The 23,569-nt window shown below is 30.6% G+C and overlaps 3 protein-coding genes across 3 annotated transcripts; all 3 read right to left on the bottom strand.

The window, feature by feature from the left end:
- Positions 1–270: 270 nt before the first annotated feature.
- Positions 271–1,233, bottom strand: LOC109120723 (uncharacterized). The gene has a single exon (XM_019214751.1). It carries the CDS (start codon positions 1,231–1,233, stop codon positions 271–273), a length of 963 nt encoding a protein of 320 aa, XP_019070296.1.
- A 5,028-nt stretch (positions 1,234–6,261) lies between these two features.
- On the bottom strand, positions 6,262–6,871 carry LOC101248796 (VQ motif-containing protein 10-like). The gene has a single exon (XM_004243723.5). It carries the CDS (start codon positions 6,793–6,795, stop codon positions 6,466–6,468), a length of 330 nt encoding a protein of 109 aa, XP_004243771.1. The 5' UTR covers positions 6,796–6,871; the 3' UTR covers positions 6,262–6,465.
- Positions 6,872–12,021: 5,150 nt separating this feature from the next.
- LOC101267622 (RRM domain-containing protein) lies at positions 12,022–20,261 on the bottom strand. Its single transcript, NM_001366951.1, has 10 exons — positions 19,512–20,261; positions 17,971–18,081; positions 17,836–17,880; positions 15,509–15,581; positions 15,309–15,421; positions 15,109–15,168; positions 14,893–14,940; positions 14,741–14,809; positions 14,292–14,353; positions 12,022–13,053 (listed from the first exon to the last, which is right to left on the bottom strand). Exons 1-10 carry the CDS (start codon positions 19,884–19,886, stop codon positions 12,996–12,998), a joined length of 1,014 nt encoding a protein of 337 aa, NP_001353880.1. The 5' UTR covers positions 19,887–20,261; the 3' UTR covers positions 12,022–12,995.
- Between the last annotated feature and the right edge of the window lie 3,308 nt (positions 20,262–23,569).

Here is a 23,569-nt window from a genome sequence, read left to right as displayed (position 1 = left end):
CACTTGTCTAAGCATATCACCTTTTCCTATAGAACAATCTCCAATGTGAGAAACCTTTGTAGAATCTCCTGTAGGTAATTGAACACTACCTGCATTTTCTATCAGTCTTTCACAATGTAAATACTTAGCAGCATTTATCATATGATGTGTGGCACCAGTATCAACTACCCACTGTAATGAATCATCCTTAGATAAGTAAGAGGTACCTGCCATATTAGCTACACAATGTGTATCACCAACTGTTGTTTCGTTTAACATTTGAATGAGTTTCTAATGTTGTTGTGGTGTAAACATTGGCAATGGCATCATCCCAGATTCTACAGCTGGATGAAACTCCTTTTGAGCAGGTTGTGGAGCATGCTGATGGATGAATGATTCCTCATAGATTGAGTTCCCTGCAACAACTGTGTCTCTCTTTCCTTTGAACTCTAAAGGATATCCAATAAGTTTGAAACAATCCAGCTTTACATGCCCAGTTTTGTGACAATGATCACACTTCAATAGTTTGTTACAATCACTTCTCATATGTCCCTTCATGTGACAATAATCACAAAAGGCATTAGGATTATATGGCTTCTTATTCCTAGAATTAGATCTTGATGTATACATTGCTGTAGGATTTAAACTTTCTGGCATTGACCGACTTAAATTTGCTGCTAGTTTCTGACTTTCATCTTGGCTTATCATGGCATAAAATTGATTAATGCTAGGAAGTTGATGTATCAACAGAATTTGACTACGAGCCTGAGCATAACCATCATTAAGTCCCATGAGAAATTGCAACATTCTCTGATATTGTAGGTGCTCAAAAAACTCTTTAGACTTAGGACAATTACAAGCTAGTGGTGGCATGATGCTATCATATTCATCCCAAAGATCTTTGAGTCTTGAGTAGTATACTGAGATAGAAGACACACCTTGAACGAGTGTGAAGATCTCCTTATGTAGCTGAAACACACGAGAACTGTTGATCTTGTTGAATCTTTCCTTTAGATCTTCCCAAATCAAATGTGTATCTAAACAGAAAAGAACACCACTGTGTAGATCTTTACTCACATTGCACAGAATCCATGAAACAATATTGGCATTACATCGATCCCACAGTTGAGCCAAACTCCCTGAATACTGATCTCGTTTCACTGTTCCATCAATGAATCCTACTTTGTTCTTCCCAAGCAAAGCCAACTGCATTGCTTTGCTCCACAAAGTGTAGTTATCTGTTCCTGTAAGCATGATTCCAATGTTTAGCGAGCCAATCAGACGGATGCAAGTACAAAGGATGAAGATGATCAATGGTCGTGGATGCCATTGATGTTCCTGTGATTTCCCCTGCTGAATCTCCAGTAGAAACCATCGAATTAACAACTTTATCTTCTTGTTTACAGAATCAGTGGCTCTGATACCATGTAAAGCTTATGGATTCTAACAAGAATCTATAGCCAAAGCTCTGTTGGAGCTCAAGATCACGCAGAGAGAGAGCAAGACAATTGTGAGGGAGAAAAATTTCTTTTGTTAAGCTTCAATGTCACACAATACATCATTTATATACAACTAACTAACTTTGTAACTAACTTGTAACTAATCCTTCCTAGCTATAATCTAGTATGCAATCCTCACTATAATATACTATATGCCTCAATATATTTTCAATGTACATCAATGCATTTGTTTAACTCTTTTACAATTTTACTTCATTCTTTTGTTGTTTCTATTGTTCTTACTTCATTGTTCTTATTCAGGCGTCTATAAGTGTATTCATAGAATTTTGTTTAGTTAATTTATCTATATTATATTTGATGAGTTGATGAATGAATTTCATTTCTTTCGATTTTAAATGGGTGAACTCCATGACATACAAATAGTATTATTTTCACTACAAATAACTATTGACAACGTGGTCGTTGGCACAATCAGTAGACTCAGATAACAACAAGTACATGTTAGTTTTATGACTCACGTTAATATTAGTTTGGCTTAATATTTAATTATTAACTAAATTTTAATTTTAATTGAATAAATATGGAAAGTTACTTGTATGTATGGGAAAGTGGGGAAGTTACTTAGTAATTTTCGACTATCCATTAAGTCTTCCAGTGCCCATTAAATGAGGAGTCACTTGTTAGTTTTAAAACTTCCTATTATCTTCACTACTCACCATGATGAAAATATAAGAATCATGTTAAAAACACTTTTATTTAAAGGGTCTTCTCTCTACCATAAAGTTATAGTTTTATCCATCAAAGTTATTCATAAAGTATAAGGCGAGAGAGAGAAACAACTTCTGAAGAACAAAAAGAAAGTAAAGATTTCCGCTCAATTCAAGTCAAGATACTTGAAAATCACTATGGCTGATTCATGTACGTATTTTTGACTGAATTATCATAGTAATAGATTTATATGAAAATCATATAGTTTTACGATCATGAATAATTGTTAGAATTTATGAATGCACAGATTGTTAATGTTTTCACAATCATAAAAAAAAGGGCAAATTACATAAATCAGATACTTTTAAGGTAAAATTACAATCTATCCTTTAAAAGTTTATAATTGCAGAAATTTCTCAAACGGATGCAATAATATAAGTGTTGATACAATAAAAAGAGAGTTGGATACATAAATGACCAAAAATTTAAAGCGCTGATACATTAAAAAGAGGGTCGGATATATGCACTGATACATTAAAAAGAGGATCAGATAGATTAATGGAGGGTCTGGATACATTAATGGCCAGAAATCAAAGCGTTGATACATTAAAAATAGGTCCAGATTCATACATTGATAAATTATAAGAGGGTCAGATATATTAATGACATTTTTTACTTAAGAGAAAAATCAGAAATTCTGGATATTTGTAGAACTTATAGGGGATAATGGTAATAAGTAATATAAAATGTAGGATATATGTAATTAATTCTAGAAAAAAATAATCCTAACATGTGGTATCAGAGCCTGGTTCAAGAACTAGTAATTTATCATATAATTAAATGGTACCAGAGTCTGATTCACTATCATGATGTATTTTATTTCAAAATTATGTGTATGAGATTAGTTAATCATCTAAGTTTGAATATCTTATAAAATTTTAGTTCAGTGAAAAAAATAACTACTCCCTATGACCCTATTTCCTTGTCCATATTTTCTTTTATATCTGTCCCTATTTAATTGTCCATTTTAACAAATCAAGAAAGGACAACAATTTTTTTTCTAATATGCCCTTATTTAATTCTAGAAAATTTCTAGTACTACTAAGTTGTAATGCATGCTTTTTGGAACAAGAAAATGCATTTATTATACTTGAGAAGTTGTATAATGTTTTAAGTTAAAGGGTAAAATTGTAACTAAACTATGATAATAAATGATATCTTAATATGTGTGTCACTTCAAGAGTGAACAACTAAATAGGGACAGAGAGAATATGACAATTGACCGAAAATTTAACTATTTGACTTGTATCATGTCCATATGAAAGAAGGGAATGTGAACATTAATTACTTCGAAATTACAGAAATAAAGATTTTCTTGTTATATAGATTATTTTTAAAAAAAACATTGAGTAAAATCATTGTACAAAAGTTATTTATAAGATGCGTAGTATGTCTTAAAATATTTTCGCTTGAAAAATTTGAGACGAAATTATTAAGGGATAATGCTATATAATAGCAAATTCATAACCTAAAATAAATGAAGTAGCTACACATTGATTTAATTGTGCTCCATAGCAAACGTTAGTCAAAGTTTGTCAGTCGTCTCTCTCTCAAAAATCTCGCTCGCCACTCTTTCTCTGCTCGCCTCTCTTGCTTTATACACAGAAGTGTATAAATTGTGTTTCTATTTTGTATAAAGCGAGAGAAAATTGTATATACACATGCAAAAACATATATCTTCGTGATATACACTTAATCATACAATTTACAAACATTTTACTTCAATTCAATTGTAGACAAATGCAAATTTTATGCAAATATTACAGCGAGAAAGACCAACGAATTATACTACAAGTGTAGTGAAATATAATTTTCTCTCGTTTTATACAACAAAAGTATATAAATTGTGTTTCTGTTTTTGTATAAAGCGAGAGAAAAACATATATCTTCTTCCTATACACTTATAATTATACAATATACATACATTTTACTTCGATTCAATTGTATGCAAAGAAAATTTTATACAAATATTGCAGCGAAATAGGCAGCGAATTATACAATTGCGCATTATACAATTGCAATAAAATAAGATAGCGAATTATAGAATTGCAATGAAATAGGATAGAGAATTATACAATTGCAGCAAAATAGGCTAGCGAATTGTGCGAATTAGGCTAGCGAATCATACAATTGTATATGTATAGAGAGACCAGCGAATTATACAATTTAGGCCAGCGAATTATATAATTGTATATGTATAGCGAATTATACAGTTATATGTTTGCTATGAAGCGCAATTATGTAAACTTTGTTATAGCATACAAATATAAATTTTTTGTTTGCTATATATGAAAATTGCCGATATAATCATTAATTTTACCTTTGCTATTAAACAGGTCAAAAGCGATTAGTATAATTCTCAATTTTTAATAGTGGTATTTATTCTATTTCAATAAATATTCTTATACTTTCTTTTTTTAATTTCTTTGAAAAGAGATTACATCTTATTATATCTTAGAATTTTATAATTTCAATATTTTACCTGACATATTTAGTTTATAATATTAAAAAACATTTGAATACATTACATATTTTTTAAAGGCATAATACATAAATATGTTCTTTAACTTGACTTTATTTCACATTTATGTCCTTCAACTTTGGATATGCACAAGTAGACACTTAAATTTGTATAAAATTGAAGAAATAGACACAAACGTCCTACATGTCATCCTACATGAAAATTTATTACGTGGTGTCCTACGTGTATTATGACATGTAGGATTCGTGTGTCTATTTGTTTAACCTTATACAAGTTTAAGTAGGCATTTGGCCATGCGATACCATATCATGATATAGTATCGTGAGATGGAATCAACGTTTGGACATGCGATTATACGCTGATTCAATCTCATGATTCCATATCATGAGATGTTATTCCATATTCTCCAAAAATCATGGTATGAATTATATAAGAATACCATATCATGATTTGAGATATTTTAATACAAAAATTGATCCACAAGTTTATATTTTGTTAAAACCCCATATTTATATCTACTAACCATTTATTTCATATGTAAATAAAGTTTATAATCATATCATTACTTTTAAAATTTATTATTTTCACCGAAATAAAATTTATTATTCTCACCAACATATAATCACTTTAACTCACACCAATCGATTGTTAAAGTAATGAAATATTTATAGTTTATGAGCATGAAAATATACTTGCAGATGATATTGACCAAACAAATAGCTCAAAGTAACAATGTTAGTTCGTTTTGTCGGTCACATGATCAAGAAATGCAAGTTCAATGTGAGAAAATTGTTCGTAATATGTGAAAGGATTATATTAAAGACTGGTACACTACAATTTATGTTCTATTTTTTATTATTATATTAAAGTTAGATTGGAGAATAAATAACTTTGTTATAATTTATTATACTATTGTATAAATTTTTGTTTATTTGATAAGATTGAATAAACAACTGAGACTATTTTAATAGTTTTACAACTTATGGGATGTTTGTGTTTATGAGAAAATATAGAACACAAATTTCATATCACATGTCCAAACAAAAATTCAATTTCATCGCATGATTTCATATCATAATACCATATCGCATGGTCAAACGGGTCCTAAGTGTCTATTTATGCTCACTTAAAGTTGGAGGGTACAAATGTAAAAAAAGATTAAGTTAAAGAGTATATATTTATGTATTATGACTTTTTTAAATTTAAGACTATATGATTAGATTTTTTTTCCCTCATTTTTTTAAACTCCATTTCTAATCAAACTATAAAACAATAATTATCAAAAACTTAGTAAGGACGTTTTAGTAAACTATTCAGAATCCCCTCACCCATTCGTCTTTCGAAATTCGTACTAAGAAATTGAAAGATAAACCTCAAAAACAGAAAAAATGATGAAAAGAGTGGAAGGGACCTACATTTCTTTTTTATATAAAATCTGCTTTTAAACTAAATATTAAACATTTCCCCCCTCATTTTCTTATTATAATTGCCAATACATTAATCAACAATCAAATTGGGACGAAGAGAGCTAGTAACTCTTAACTAGAAAATCAAAAGTAAAAATCCAGAAAATTAGAGAAGAAAAATTAATAAATTAGATTATGGTATAGGGTGTTTTAATACATCATATTCAATTCAAACTTTCAAAAATAGTAGTTCATCTAAAACAAAGAATGAATAAAATACTAGCAGAAATGTTTTAATTATTAGTAACGTAATTCATATACATATCGAGAGTCTTTCGAAAATATTCTCTCACTCATTATATTGAATATGTTATTGTTGTATTTCATCCGAATAAAGACGGAGAAGATCATCTAAAGTAGGTAACTCCTTGAACAACTTGTCAAATTCGTTAAATGACTTCAATCTGCCCAAACTCGCTCCAACATTCTGATCTTCCAAATAATTATTACTCCCGTGGCCGCATTCATTGTACGAAGCTGCCACGGGTGATAGTGGTGGCGGTGGAGGAGCGAAAGCTGACTCCACCACCACAGTGGAATTCTTGCCAGTTAGTTTTTGAACGATCGATTTGAAACTACTGGCATCCGTTTCTATGTATTGTGTGTTGATTATCACTATTTTCACCGGAATATTTGACATTTTTTTTCTTCTTAAAATTGGAAAATGATTTGATTTTTTTTTTGGTTGCTGCTTTTGTTTGTTTGATTTTTAAAGATAAGAAGTGTGTGTATATTTATAGAGGAAATAAAAAGGACTTGGAAAGTTAGTACGGCAAACAATTGAAGTGTTATTTTATTTAGTAGTTTTGACATTTAAGAAATTGGCGTCATTAAGGAAGAGTTGACCGTTATCTGCTGTCTGGAAGGACCATAGATTGAGTCAATTGTCAAAGGCACGCATTTGAGAAAAAAATAATTATTTTTACTATTTTTGTTTCTACACGCCCCACGAAATTGCGTCCACTTGATTGGCTTTTGGCAACATGTGATTGAATTTTTATCGGACTTGGATTGTGATGGGATGGATAAGAATATTTGATAGTATGAGATTCGAGTTTAGAGAATCAAAACCATTAATGTCACTTTAGTAATGGGCTCAAGCAATGCATGAAGTTGACTTTCAATATAGATATCAGACACTGAATTGAATTAGTTTGTTAAACTCCATATGTTTCATTTTGAAAATCAAATTTTGATTATTATAGTACTTTATGTAGTTGTTTTAAGGAAAAATTATGCGACTTGACAAACAAAATAATTATAAACTTTTTTAATTTGTTGAAATGAACAGGTTAAAAGGTTTTTTTTGTGGGTCTAGTAAAAGATTTCCTTTAAATACTTCTTAAATATATTCGATAAACGAAATTATAAAAGATATTTGAGTGCGTTATGAGACTAAAAATTATCTTACCTAGTAATGAAATGAGAAATATAAAATTAAATTTACTTATGATTCAATAAAAATATTACTATTTTCTTGAATAAACTAAGAAAATAAATTTACATCACATGACTTGGAAGTTTGGAATAGAGGGAATAGTAGACCATAATAAAGACTTGGTTATATATTTGTGTATATCCTATATATAATAAATTAATATATCTTTAGGTGTAAAATCAATAAATTTATATTACATCAAAAGGACCTTCACTCTTCTTACATCATCATTGTCTTTTATTCACACCAAAATTTTCCCTATATTTGAAGGAGAAAAAAAAAGAAGAGTGTTCATACGATTTTGAATTAGTCTTTATTTACGTATATAACCTGACCACTGCTGAATGTACTTCAATCTTGACCCCATAAATGATAAAACATGTGGTTGTAAACATATACAAATCACAAGCACTAAATTATAGTATTGACATTATTTAATCGGTGAGAAAAGAATAATACTTTTAAAATATCATATTTTATATGATTATTATCACACATTCGATTATGAATATTATTCAAATTTAAAATTATTTAGTCCACCATTTTAGTATAAAGAATGACGTATATTATCATATATAGAAAGTGATCAGATAAACTAATCTACATTGTATACATTAGTTGTGCATTGTCATGTGAAATATAAGAATGTAAGACTTGTAATGCATTTACTAATTAATTAAAACCATTAGATTACAAAGATAATCCTTTGTGCAGAAATCAAATTTTGTTTTGTTGAAATAAAATCAGATTCTAAATATCCACTGGAGAACTTTTTCATGTAAAACAATTACTATATTTACTATTCCCGCCTTATATTCCTTATAACCGGTTTATGCATAACTTGCTTCTAAACCAAACGACTCTAAATTAAGTCCTCCTTTTAAAAAAATTCATAAGCTACGTTGTGATACAATAGATATTTGGTAAAACCTTTTTCTTACTATACTTTACATTATCTCATCGTGTATAATATATGTATTAGGAAATACACTTCTTTCACATAATCATGATTAATTCATATATTGTTTTGAACTCATTAAATGTTAGTTTACTTAAAAATAATCAATTAATATAATTTGACTTATAGTTTGGTGTCAATAATAAAGCTACTAATAGTGGGGTTCTTATAGTACCAAGTTGTGCATGCTGCCAATGGCAACTTGTTCTGTCTTTAAAGCTATTTATGTAGCTAGGGACATTAAATTATAAGTTTAATAATTAAACAAATTGAAAGGGTCAATGACTCGTGTCAACTATATTTCAGTATTTCTATACGTGATGTGAAATAAACAGATTAAACTGAATTTATAAATAATATTAACTTAGTCAATATACAAGCTAAACAGATAAATGTAATTTTATTCATAAGATGAGATGAAATATTTCAAGAATAAATTGAGCTTATTAAAATTATACTCAATTTGATTTAAATCACTAATTGTAGAATAAAATTTATACCTTAAATTTGATGTCTTTTTATCCATCCGGAAGATGGAATAAATATAAATTAACCTATTTGACTAATGATAATTTTTCACCAACTTGAGGTTGTATTTTGGCATTTAGAAATAATCAAAAGGCCAAAACTTTATTTTCACTTTTATTATTTTTTTCTTTTTAAATTTTATCCCAAAATTTTCATTTATAAAAATAATTTCATTTAAATTATATTCCATATTTTTTTTAAAAAATAATTATTGTAAAAAGTATGGCCAAAAACACAATTCCAATTTTAAAAATTCTAAGTCAACAATTGTCAACTGTACCAAAACTCAGTATCTACACCCACCAAAAGTCATTAGTAACTTTTTTTCATGTGTAATATACAATCACTTAACTACTCTGAATAATAAATATATAGTTTCAAAAAAGAAAAAATTATATATAATAGCAAATTATTAATTCAAATTAAGTGATATAAATATATTTTAATTTAATTGTATCATATAGCAAACTATAGCTATTTTCGTCACTCTCCTAGTGAAATCTCGCTTGCCACTCTCGTTTGGTGGCAGTCTCGCTCGCCTCTCTCGCTTTTTATATTGTATAAAGCGAGAGAAAATTGTATAAATATATATATTTTCATTGTCCTCTCTCCCCTCTCCCAGATCTCGCTCGCCACCCTCGCCTCTCTCACTTATACAAATAGAAACAAAATGTATAAATTGTGTTTCTGTTTATATAAAGCGAGAGAAAATTGTATATACACATGCAAATACATATATTTTCGTCCTATACACTTATAATTATACAATAAAAATACTTCCCTGTCCAATTTCTTTTGCCTTTCTCTCTTTCTCGTTTTATACAAGTTCAAATTGTATATAATTTCTCTTTTTCTCGTTTTATACAATTCGATTTAATTGTATATTCCATGTCCAAGTCTCTTTTGTCTTTCTCTTTTTCTCATTTTACACAAATTCAAATTGTATATAATCGTCCTATACACTTATAACTATACAATACAAATAATTTCCCGTCCAAGTCTATTTTGTCTTTCTGTCTTTCTCGTTTTATACAAATTCAAATTGTATATAGTTTCTCTCTTTCTCGTCTTATACAATTCGTTTTATACAATTCGTTTCAACTGTATATGTATAGCGAATTATACATATATATGTTTACTATGGAGCACAATTATTTAAACTTTATTATAACATAAAAATACTAATTTTATGTTTGTTATATGTGAAAGTTGTCCTTCCAAAAACAAGAATGAATATAAAAAGGATCATGTTAGTTTCATCTTTGCATAAACCTACAAAAAGTAAATAAATATTTCACTTTATAAAGTTGAAAATCAACCCATGTCTTATAAAGGCAAAGCTTGGAAGGATCATTGATTGTTTCCAAATACAAAAAAGGTACCATTGGGATTCTCCAAAAGAATAGTCAAGAGTTTTGATCAATTATGAATAATTTGTCAATCATTAGTCATTAGGGTTGACAAATGAGGCAATGCATGGTAAGTTTGTCGCTGTCTATCTATTATAATTCACCTTATATCATTTGATTACCGAAAGAATACTAAATTCTAATATTACAATACACCTGATTATATCGAGAAAATGAAAATAAACTTGTCCTTTATGAAAAGATAAACTAAGAATCAAAATTATTGCTTTACGAAATGGGACGAAGCAAGAATGAGTTAAAGTCTATCATCGCTATTAATTAGTCAAAAAGTTTCCATTAATTAACAACACATAAAAGTCTTGATAGGGCCTACGAGACCCTAAACACCCTTTCTTTGTAATTTCCTATAATTAATTACATAGACATTTACATCGTAGCAATTTTGTCACCAATTATTTCTTGTACGACAAAATTTCCAACACTCTAGGGGATCATGTGGCGCAATATTGTGACATTTTCAACTTTTTAAAGTCAACCAGACATTATTTATTTAATATTTCATATAAAGTATTTTTCTATTTTGTAGTATTTTGGTTTAGTGTATTAATTTTATAACTTATAACAATGATATATGTTGGAGTAGACGATGATCTTTTTGGAAAATATTTGTTTCTTTTTCTCATATGACTATTTAAAAAATTCTTAAAATTTAAAAAAACGATTTCGAGGATGAAAGAACAAAATTAAGCTATATAAGTGATATCTTAGGACGATTGTTTTTACACACCTTGACACCCCTTCCCCCTCCCCTCACCCCATTGCTCGTCCCTCGCACCCTAAGCCCCTTCGATGTGCAAAGACAAATATATGACTTAAAATTTTTTAAGTGCATCAATATTATATTGAGATTTATGATAAACTTAAAAAATAAATAATAGAATAATACTTTAGTTGAATACAAACCTAGACACGATTAATTATATCCTAATTTCTGTTAATTTGTCAAAATAAACATGCATATATATGCATGATTTTTTCTGAAAATTACCAGGTACACGTACACCTACGGTCTCCACCTAGAAGGTGGGTCCGCCTTTCCCCTAGTACCCTACCCCTACCAACTTGATCAACTACCACCCAATCATATCAAGAACGGATTCATAATTTTATTATGAATTCACGTGAACTAAATAACTTTCGTAATTCTATATCAATTTTAGAATTTCCATAGATATGTGACTATGATTATGTGAACCTCAATTATTATTTTATACGTTAACTTAAAAGAGTTATTGAAATCCATAAACTTCCGTTATGGAACATCTCTATAGTGTGTCTATTCTCTGAAAAGTACTCCCTCTGTCCCCTTTTATTTATCCACCTTTCCTTTTATCATTGTTCCTAATTACTTGTCCATTTTGACAAATCAAGAAAGATTTTTTTTTACCTATTATACCCTTAATTAAATGACTAATAACTTTAAAAAATGTAGGACTTTTCATCCCACTTCATAATTAATAGAGATAAAATGATAAACTTATTACGTCATTAATTATTTTCTTAACAAATGTGTCAATTCAAAATTGGACAAATAAAATATCTTCAACTTCATTGTCAAATAAATATGAAAATCACTTATCTCTCCAAAAAAATATTTGGCTTGACATATTCTCAATTACATGGTCAAGATCAAATTATAGGAAAGAAAAAACACCAAAAATATGAAGAATGCACTTGAAAATGAAACATATAGGATAGCATCTTAAATAAAGTTCCTTTCAGACCAAGCATACACCTAAGTTTCTAGATTAAACAAAGTTGACAAACTCCAAATTTAACTTGTTGATCGTCAATTCCCGATTCTATTTCGACATAATAAAAACTCTTATTCGGATCACCATGAAAGTCCAACTACATTGTCAGTTGTTGAACTTATGAATTTAGATTTAATTAAACTTCAATGTGAATAACAATGTGTGTTTTATTTTATAGTATTTTGAAATTTTCGATGTCTATATATACCTTAAAAGTCTTAAAAGTGCTTTACATATGTGTTTCCGTCGATAGTTTGATCAAAAGTTTTTTTTTTTTTGCCAACAAATTAAATTTGGAATTACTATAATCAATTATTATAATATTAACTTGAGGTTACTATCCAAAACCATAAGTTTTAATTCTGAAATGGTCTATGCATCTAACACTTGAGTTCATGTTTGAGAAAAGGATTTCTTTAAAATGGTTATCAAAGATTGCCTTCATGCCTCAAACAAAAATACCATCAAGCATCAACCAGCAAGTGCTTAATAAAAGGCAAGTATAGAGCTACTAAAATGTTGTGACATTTCTGTTAAAAACTTTAAGCTAAACAGGGTCAACAGTCATTTTCAGTAATGATAAAGAGTTACCGCGAGCTGAAAGGAAGTGGGAATGAAAAAGACGGAAATTACTGAAACAAACGTTTGTCTCATGTTCCCATCGCGACCTCAAGTCATCCAAGAGGGCTTGCGCTCAACTCTTTCCAGACCTTGATAGCAACAAAGGATTGCCTAATGCATCATGGGGCGAGGAACTCGTGGCCTCACAGGTGTCTTTGAAGGACTCACCCTATGGCATTAGCAAAGTATTAAAGTTGGAAGAGACATTAAACATAAATAGCATTTACATACTCTTGGTAAAAGGAAATGCTGGTTAAAGAATGGAGCACCTGGGGGAAGAGGGGACGGGAGGGGTGGGGTGGACTTAGAAGACGAAACCTTGTGATGCATGTAGTTGAACGAGACTCAAGTACAAATCAGTAGCGGTAAATTTTGTAAAACGCGTAGTGCAAAAAATCAAATATGGTAAAGAGGGTGGGGAAGTCATTATGACTAGTATACGAACAGTAAATGTATTTTCTTCGATAATCCCCCTCATCCAACTAAGGGCACCAAACCTTCTTTTCTCCATTTTGTACATGTTAGTTACTCTAATCACTAAAACTTCACAACTGATATTTTCTTCGGATATCAGGGGTGCTTTGTCCAGCTTGCAAGCACTTTTACTATTTCATCATACCGTATATGTCCTACAACCACCGTTGTCAAGGTTATCTGTCAAGCAGGAGGACTCATAGCGTGTATTATATATGGAATTTAAACCTGAATCTCCAGGTTGGTCTATGTGTCAACCATTAGGCCATCCCCCCATGGGACCTTCACAACCTAATGATCCTATATAATTACAAGAAACAGTAGTTGGACTGACGATCTTAGATTTAGTTTCATAATCTACTCTCAACCTTGTTAAGAAGAGTACTTGAAAGTAGCTATCCATTAACGTATCCTCCAATTTGAATTCTTACGTGTTCAATTTGACTCCGAAAAATCAATCAAATTAGATCCTCAATGAGTGAAGAGTCTTTGTTACTGGTGCAAAGGGAGTAAGAATCCAGTTTAAATGCTTATATGTGCAAGCAGGCAACTGGAACTGACATATTCACGAGGCTACAGAACACAAACTCACACTAACCAGGGTGTACCAACACAACAATATTCCCTAGACTGAACATGTCCCAACTCACAAAAATAATTAACGGACTGATACACAATCTAGGATCTGGCATGCACTGCCTGTACTGTAGCATTATTTTTCAGTTTCATTTTCAGATGACAGAAAGGCAGAAAGCAGGCAATGTGATAGTATACATTTGGAGAAAGAGAGAAGAAGCTTTTCCAGTTCAAGGGGAACCTTAGAGTGCATGACTCTGTTGATTGGTGCCTATTTGGGAGAAAATAGAACCTGAGATACCAAGCTTAAAAAGATGCAATATCAATTGGGATCAAAGACACTTCTAACTGAAGTACCTGATGCGTTGGGATCCCAAAATCTGTCCGCAACAGTCCAACGCCAAAATTGCACTCTCAGCCTGCACATTTATCAAGTATCTTTTTACATTATAATTCCAGCACCTGTTTAGATCATCTTCAAAACGAAATATTTGATATCATGCTGCAGCTTTTTGCAGGCTAGCATCTTTAGATATACCACTGATAATTTATAGGAACTTCCTCTGCTCAATGGCGTCTCTAGAGTGATGGTTGCGGCCACAAAAATAACAAGGGGAGGAAGAGAAGTACATTCAGAAGAATTACAAAAAAGAAGAAGATCGTGCTGATAATTCCATGACACAAAAAACTAAAATAAGGAAGAGTCATCATCTAGTGACATTATAATCTATAGATGTGTTTAATGTACCTATTGATGCTATATCTCAACTTAAATCCAAAGAAAAAGAAAAAGATAGTCAACGTACCATAACAAATTCAACAAAAGCAATACGGGTAGAGTGCACTTGATCCCCCAAAAGCCTCAGGCGAGACACCTGCAAAGAGGAGCAGCTTCAGCATCACTTGGGCGAACATTCTTTAAACTTAATATGTCAGAAGTTTCAGACATCACACTGACCTCACCACATCTTGTTTCAAAGAAATTCTTGACATCAGCTTGAGAAAGCTGTTCAGGATAGAATACAATACATTAAACTTTCAGATGATTATGAAAACAAAAAGTGACCTGAGCCAGATCATTATAACCTATGGATCAGACAGCGGTAATCCCAAAGAAAGATGTACTAAAAAGCATGCAATGAACTTCAGAAGATTTCAAAGGCGGGATTTATACCTTCTTATCAATATTTGTGCAGTAGACTGTCCTGGCACACATCTCACGCTCATCCTCAGACTGCACATAGCATGTACACATAATGGAAAACTAAGCATTTAGTTCCAAGACCTTACTTCTATAAGATGAGATAGAACCTCAAGAAAATTATTCCACATATTCATAAACAAGTAAATAAAACGGCACAGATCTCTGCGTACCCTAGGAAGGAATGTAGGATTCACGGGTAGAATAGCAGTTTTTGATGGTAGGACCTTCAGAGGAGAGAACCCTAATATTGTTCCACAAAGGCTAAGTGAACCTCTTGCTGAGTCTGTTAGAATGATTCCACATGACAAGTTAGTTTTCACTTTTCAATGTTCAGCAGTACTAAGAAAAACTTCTATCCCCTCCAACTTACATTCATCGGCGAATTCCACAAAGGCAAAGCGAAGGCGAGAGTGGGGATCACCACAAACTCTGCAGTCAACAACCTATGGAGCAAACGTAGACAAAAGAAAACACACCAACATTACACTCTTTTTTTATTATTATTATTATAGAAAGACCACTATTACACTCCTCAATAGATACCCCATACAATTTTCACCTAAGCAACAACAACACACCCAGTGTAATTACACAGGAATTTTCACCAAAAACACAAATATGAATTAACGTCAGTCGAGTTTGAGAAAGAAATGAGGATAAAGAACAATTCAATTGTGTCAAAATGGCATGAAACTTAGCAAATTAAAAGGAAACTAGTCCAACTATGTCAAACAGAAACACAAGCATCGTGACTCACCAACACCTCACAGACTGACAACAAGCAACTCAATCTAGCTTTCCAAGTTTCATACAAACCAAACTTTTTGTTAGACAGTCCCATAAATAGTAAAAATAATTGTATGGCGTATCTGTATTTTTGGAAAGACAAACCATGAAACGGATAATGGTCTTGCAGGGCAATAATCATAAGCCAAACATATTAAACAGTAAAATAAACCATAACCAAAGTGTAAAGAAGCTCTTCAATTGATGATGCAAGTAAGGAGACAAAAGTAAAGTACTGATGTATATTAATTCAAACAGTCTTTAACCAGAATAAGCATCAGCGCACATCGCTGGTGCGTAAAAGACAGTTAAAGCACGTTATTATGACACCAAAGTGTAAGAAAAGAAAGAAAGAAGAGAGAAATAACAAGCGAAGTAGTGCTCTTTCGAGCTAGATGTTGTAGTTCAACATTTCAATATCTAATTGCTTCTTTATATTGTAACCTTCTTTAGAGTCTTCCTAATATGTTGATTTAAGTAAAAATGTAAGACGTACGTTAAAGATATCCAAAAACTGTAAGCCAAAACAAAAACACAGAAATTTAAATTCCACTCAGAGATGCAGGATGTAAGTGGAAGAACAATAAGATATGGTACTTTATATAATTTAGAAATACTTTAGGTTCATCTTTACATGCTTCTTAATTAGTAACTGGCTCTCACTGGCTATCAGATATACTCTATTTTATTAATTTTAAGGTAGCAGTGATTACATCCTTAGTCCTTACAGTAAATATTCATAGTCTACTTATGTCTTTAGTTAAGCAACTACTTATGTCTTTAGTCAAGCAAAGTACAGTTTTTAAAGAAAATCCAAATCCCACCTGTGATTTGTCCTAGGAGTGAAATGATAGAAGTCTCCTTGGTGTTCAGGATCAGCCTAAGAGGAATATGAAAGGAGGCAGCTTATATCCGTGTAAAGGTAAAATAAGTGTAATATGAATCAATCTTTTGTTGTGTTAAAGTTATTAGGTTTTTCTTGCTATGTTGCACCGGACTCTCCAAAAATATTGTTGTACGCGTATCGAGTCCTCCAAAAATGCATTACTTTTTAAGGATCCTGCGCACACCGGACTTCTTTTTGGATAGTCCAAGCAACATATATAGTTTGCTTGTGCATCTACCAGCTTCACCTTTAGGCTTCTGCTTTAGTTTTGTACCTCCTCATTTCAGCTTCCTCTTTCCCATGCTTGTCGAGAATTTCTCAGGAGATTAGACTGACAGAATCAACTCTACGAAGCAGCTACTATTTAACTCTAACAAGCTGATGGGGAATTTGAAGAACAACTTTGAGCTACCTTTTTTGACACTGAATTGGCATGACCAGAAAATAAATTACATAATACCAGAGACTAGGCAACATTAACTTTGAGATACCCTTTTTGACTCTTTATGGAGATTGACAAGAAAATAAGTACCTCGGCCTGGTCAATATTTCAGAATAGTATGCACAATGTTATTATGCTAGTACCCACAGCCAAGAGATAGAAAGAACACTCACCCCTCTACCAAAGATAGCAAAAGGTATGTTTGCTGCATGTCATCAGTAATTTGAAGCATATGTCAATGATCAAGATATTTCAATGATACTAATGTCTTAAGCAACCTGACAATTAATGCTAATCATAGCTCAGTCATAATATTAGACAGTCTAAAGGTTATTGCTTATTTGCAGGACATGGAATTCAAACATCCTATGCAATGCAGATAGAGCAACAAACTAGGACTTGAGACATATACTATGGAGTAAAACACAAGCTATAGGCACCCATCTGCTTCAGCATGACACTTAGCGCATTAATGGTTTTTAGGTTTCTCAATTAATTGAAAGAAGCGCCACTCTGCACTTAAAGCACTCAAGTATCTAACATAATGAATCACAAGAATGTCCAGAAGAGAATCATCACTTACTTGTCCATAAGCGCTAAATAATCCAGCAAGACGCTCTTCTGTTATCTGTGGTGATGCAAAGTCAAAAAGAGGAACTTTTTAAATACAAATTTCAGAACATAAATTAAATATAAAGGGGCATCCATCCTCACTTACATTGTGATCGATGTCAGAAACATATACTGTCCTCCTAATGCTATCTTCTCTTTGAGCCTTAAAAGCTCTATTGTTCATTCTCCTTCTGCCCTGGTTATGGTTGTTACCTCTCTGCAGACACATTAGTGATAAAATTAGGGAGGAGTCAGCTTGCTGAATTGAGCAGTAAAAATCACTTCCAAAATGGTGAAATGCATTGCCCAATCCACGAGGGTATTTAGTAAATTGTGGTAATTATGATCTGAAACACAATCCTCGAATTGATAAGTATGGAAGGTTGACAACCTTTTATTTTTGGTGAAAAGAAGAATGAATAGAACAGCATGTCCTTTATGCTGTTGAATCCAACTTTTACCTTTATCAAAAAGAAAAAGTATGGAAGCTTGAACTTTTCTGTTTATAAAAGAAACTAAACAACAGGACCAGACAAAAATTTAAAAGAGGACAAGAATTGAAGCTAAGGTAGAATTGTTCCTTTGGTAAATTGTGCATCACAGATGCGAAGCGTGAAATCAGCTTCTACAGCCGCTTTGCAGAGGTGCAACGGAAGGATGCTTAAAACATCAACAAGTCCCCGCTCCGGACCAGAACTTTTAATTCAATTTATACGAAAAATGACAAATATATTCCCTAATATCTGGTGCACCATACAGAAAAAAGTTTGATCTGAGAACTGCTCAAATCACCAAATTTAATGAAAATGTAGCACTCACAAGTGGACATTTGGATCAAAACGACAAATTCCATCTCGTTCACAACAATCAAAAAAACAATTTTTTCATTTTTACCAGCTAAGCATCCATAACAATTTCTTATTAAACAAAAGTCACCAATACCAATAACTGACTCAATGTCAAAATTCCATTGACTAACAAAATGCCAACAATTAATAACTCAAGGAAGAGTAAAGAATCAATTTTAACAAGAAAGCTTCAGAATGCAAAAGTCCCTCTTAACTTTGAAATCCAGCCACTCATTCATTCAAAGTACCCTTGATAAATGATCAACAGCCCAAAGCATGAAACTTTTCACAACAACTTATTTGACAGACTGATTACCAAATATCAAGCAGGATTAATGATGCTTCCACATACATTCCCAACATTTGAAATCTCCAAATAAACCATTTTTTACCTAGAAAAAATGATGAGACTTTCAACCAAAATCATTACGAGCAGCTACATTTCCCATAATTGAAACAAGTATACAACTAATTAATGGATGCACATACCACCTCATAAAAAACCTTAAAACTAAAGGAAAATAAAAATGAGTAAAAAGGGGCAGCCGGGTGCACTAAGTTCCCGCTATACACAAATCCAAAGAAGGCCGGACCACAGAGGTCTATGCAGCCTACACAGCGAAACTGCTATCTGGAAAAACACTTCGAATATATCAGAATTTCGATTTTATCAAGTGAAATCAAAGAACTAATAATTGCCTAAGTCATGAAACAATCAACCAAATACAATAAACACCATATCAAAATCCAAAACAACTGTTCAGTCAAGTTAACTAAATCAGAACAACAGAAACAATACCTTTCCATTGTTCTGAAAAGCATCACCTCCCTCTCCCACAGTCTTAATAACAGGCACAAAATTCTGCACAAAATTGTTCAGAAGCATCTGATCGCGATTAAAATAAGAAGGAACAAACTCCTTCGCCAGTGGATTCAACTTGAGTTTCTTCAACATGTCAACAATATCTTGCATTTTATAATCAGATTTAACATCCGAACAATCCTTCCCCCCATTATCTACAGATTCAGAATTCACATTTTTCTCAGAATTACACTCAGATTCTTCCGAACCCACATCAGAAAATTTATTATCATCAGTGTTTGACAACAGTGATTGAACAGCCGGAGCCTCAATCACTGCTGTCTCGCCACATACTTGTGCATCAGCCGCCATGGAAATGCACAAAATATATACAAAAAATACTCAAAATTTACAAAAAAAAATCTAAACCCAGAATTGTATGATTACAATAAACGAAAAGGGTAATCAAAAGTTCCAATTTTTATTTATTTTGATTTGAGATTTAGATGATCGGCAAAATGTATTAGTGAAAACCGACTGAAAGTTTGTTTTATATATAGAAAAAGAGGTCAGAAATGGAATGGTGATGAAAGAGAGAGAAGCTTTTAAGGGTTTTTGTTAACAAAATTCGATCAGAGAGAGACTGTTGGAAGGTGATTTTATGGAAATTTCAAGAAGGTAGCTTTGGGTTTTGGCCTTTAGCTAAACATTGTTTTCCCTGTCGTTTTGAAGAGAGAAGAGACTACCGTATTATTACTAGTCGAAATTTAAAATTTATGAATTTTAGTACTATTTAATCTTGAGATAAAATAAAAATTAATTTTAAAATTAATTATGTATATTTATAGTATAAAATAACTGAATAATTTATTGCGAAATTAGTTATTTAATAATTATAAGGTTATTTTTATTTACTTTTCTTAATAATGAATTCCAAAATAATTTATTACTCTTCCTTATACATATTTACCTGAATTTGTGAGTCAATGTGTACGTATTAATTCAACACTTAATTTTCGCTATTGCCTTTTTATAAAATTATAAATATAGTTTTGTAAGTAATTTAACTTCAATAAATAAAAAAACAAATATAAAAAAAAATTAAATATTCATTTTGAAATTTAAACAATTCAATTATTTAAACGAAGAAAATAATCTCAAATATTCACTTAATATAGGAGAGTGGAAGTATCAACCAAACGAGCTCATAAAGTTATTCAACACGTACCTATCTTTTCTTCTTAATTTTTCACGATTTGTATTAGAGCCCCAACTAAATTTAAAATGGATATTCTAAAGTACATTCAGAGGTGTGTTGCTCCACCAAAAATTTTCTCCGTGCTCATTACTTAAACCAGAAACTTATGACTAAGGGTGAAGTTATTCGTTTATTACCACATACATTAATAATATACAATGACAAAAAAAAAAGATTAGAAGTGAATACACTCATTTCTCTTATTTAAAATAAAAAAATATTTATTAAAAATAGGTGAAGTTAAAATTAGATATATTTAGTGGAAAATAAATAAATATGTTGATTTTTTTGACAAACGAAGATTGCAAATATTAGAAGAAAAAATACAACTAAGGAAAGAACGAGTCGGCCTTTGTTTTTGTTAGTTTGTGAGGTTGTTTTTGGATATGAAAATTCATATGATTCATAACTGCATCTTTAATGTTTATTGGGATTGTAACTTTTCCTTTGTACCTTTTCTTATATTAAATTTATTATTAGATTTCTTAATATATTTTTATTTTTTAGTATATACTAGTTGTGACATTATTTTATATTTTTAATAACACAAGTTGTTTGTCTAGTTCTCTTGGTGATGCTGCACACAATGGAGTGCGTGATGATTGGAAATTTCCTTTTTTTTTAAGTACATAAATACATGCGCTGCTCATTCTAATCATGGGTAAAGTCAAAAATAAACTGATTTTTTTTAAGATAAAAAACAAATTAAAAAGATTTTTTTTTATCAAAATTGGAACTATATGAATTTGTTTATATATATGAGATAATATTAATATGGAGTATACATTTCTATATTATATAAATAAATAAATACAATTAATTTCACATAATACTCATATTCATCAACTTTTCACTAACATAATACACGTTATATGTATCTCGACTAATACAATATGATACTTCATCACCTTCAACTTTTCACATCAATATATTAACATATATATGGTATTTAGTACATGTATATCTACTAGATAACCTACAACTTTCCATATTAACATATTTATTACATGTAATCTCGATTAATTTCATAAATATTTGTTATTGTATATCTAATCTTTTAATATTAATATTTTCATTAGATGTAATCTCGATTAAATTAATTATATATATGATATTTTTTACTTGTCATCTGTTATATTGTATAAGTATTTAGCTTAATACGAGGTATTAATTCTCCTATTTTCTGCAAACACAAATATTAAATAATTTTATTCAACTTAATAGACAGAAAAAAATAAGTTGACTAGGGCCAAGTGATTCAATAAATATTAATTTTAGGGTAAAAAGCTTAACTTTTTCGATCTACTAAATATGTGGGAGCACATGATTCACATGATCTTAGTTAATTTTATTTCAATTGATCAATCATAATATTTTTAAAAAAGTGTCTTAAAAAAGAAGTGTCCTCTTTGAGCTACAAGTGAATTTAAATAATATGCAAATTTGTTGTCAAATTTGAATCTTAAAATAATAAATTTCATTTAATTTACTTAATTCTTTTTCCGCTATCAATTGTTATCTAAGTATTATAATATTCGATATATAGTAAAAAAAGATTTGTTCCTTTTCTTTCCATTATATCATAAATAGTTGATATCAGAACAATGATCTTAGGTTGAATACATCAATAATAACTACTTCAATTTATCGGTAAACTAAATTTTATTTAGATATTGAAAATATAATTTCTATCTATACTCGATATTTTCACTTTAAATTTGAAAAAGTTTGCATATCTTTTCAAGTGCATATTATATAAATAAATAAACAATATGCAATATATCACCTCCTAATTATACTTATTAGCCTCAATTAAAAAATATACTTTAAGTAGTTATCTTATCTACATATTAATATGCCCTTGAAAATAAATGTGGTTTTTTTCCTTCAAAAATTCAAATTGAAAATGTCGAATATAATAGTTTAAATGTACAATCAAAATAGATCGTAATTTAAATATCTCTTTTGAAATATAAAAAAGAATATTTAAATTACGATCATAACACAATGATTTACAGGCAAGGGAAATGTTTATTTCCACTCACCAAGTACAAAAGTGAGAAAAACAACACAAGAAATCTATTATACATTTTATGCCTTTTAACCTTTATAAAAAAGATTGCATAAAAAGTCACTTATATGAGGCAACTTTACTCTTTTCTTGATTCTCTCAAGTAAAGCTGGAATGCCAAAATAAAATGAAGTGTATTCTTTCCTTAATAACAAAGAACTATATCATATAATATGAGCAAAAAGGAAAGGTATAACTAATTTCAAATAGGGATATTGTTAACTAATTAATGGTAATTGATACTGTTGTAGTGTTAATGGTAATAGTAATGGTTAATAGTGATAGTCATGTTGCTGGTGACGACTAATAGTTGTGATGGATGATAGTGATAGCTAATGGTGATGGTGGTTGACAATATATAATAGTGATGGTGATTGCAGTGATTGTTGTAATAATGATGGTTGATGATTATAATTGCAAATAATAAATGATGACTAGTAATGATAACAATTGATCATAGCGATTGATAACGATGACAGTAATTGTGGATAGTGATATATAGTTGATAAGATGTGTGGGCGGCGGTGTTAGTACGTACTTGATATACTACATAGAGTCATGTCGATGAATGAATTGAATTGATGATGTTTCGTAGTTATACAAGTCCTTGAATAAACATCTTAATAATATTAAAGTTTTGAATCATTTATCTCTATCCAAACAGTTAAATGGTATAACATGAAAAAATAAATCCTTTAATTGATATTTGACAAATTAAAATTTAAA

This window comes from Solanum lycopersicum, chromosome 7, assembly GCF_036512215.1.
Source record: "Solanum lycopersicum chromosome 7, SLM_r2.1".
Classification (NCBI taxonomy): domain Eukaryota; kingdom Viridiplantae; phylum Streptophyta; class Magnoliopsida; order Solanales; family Solanaceae; genus Solanum; species Solanum lycopersicum.
Note: the sequence above shows the minus strand (reverse complement) of the source record. Positions and strands in the feature narration are given on the sequence as shown.

Coding starts and splice junctions, on each gene's coding strand:
- LOC101248796 (XM_004243723.5), bottom strand. CDS start 6,795: ATGTCAAATATTCCGGTGAAAATAGTGATAATCAACACACAATACATA.
- LOC109120723 (XM_019214751.1), bottom strand. CDS start 1,233: ATGCTTACAGGAACAGATAACTACACTTTGTGGAGCAAAGCAATGCAG.
- LOC101267622 (NM_001366951.1), bottom strand. CDS start 19,886: ATGGCGGCTGATGCACAAGTATGTGGCGAGACAGCAGTGATTGAGGCT. Junction 17,881..17,970: donor TTTCTGACATCGATCACAAT/GTAAGTGAGGAT, acceptor GCATCACCACAG/ATAACAGAAGAGCGTCTTGC. Junction 14,354..14,740: donor CTTTTGTTGAATTTGTTATG/GTACGTTGACTA, acceptor ATAAATGTGCAG/GCTGAGAGTGCAATTTTGGC.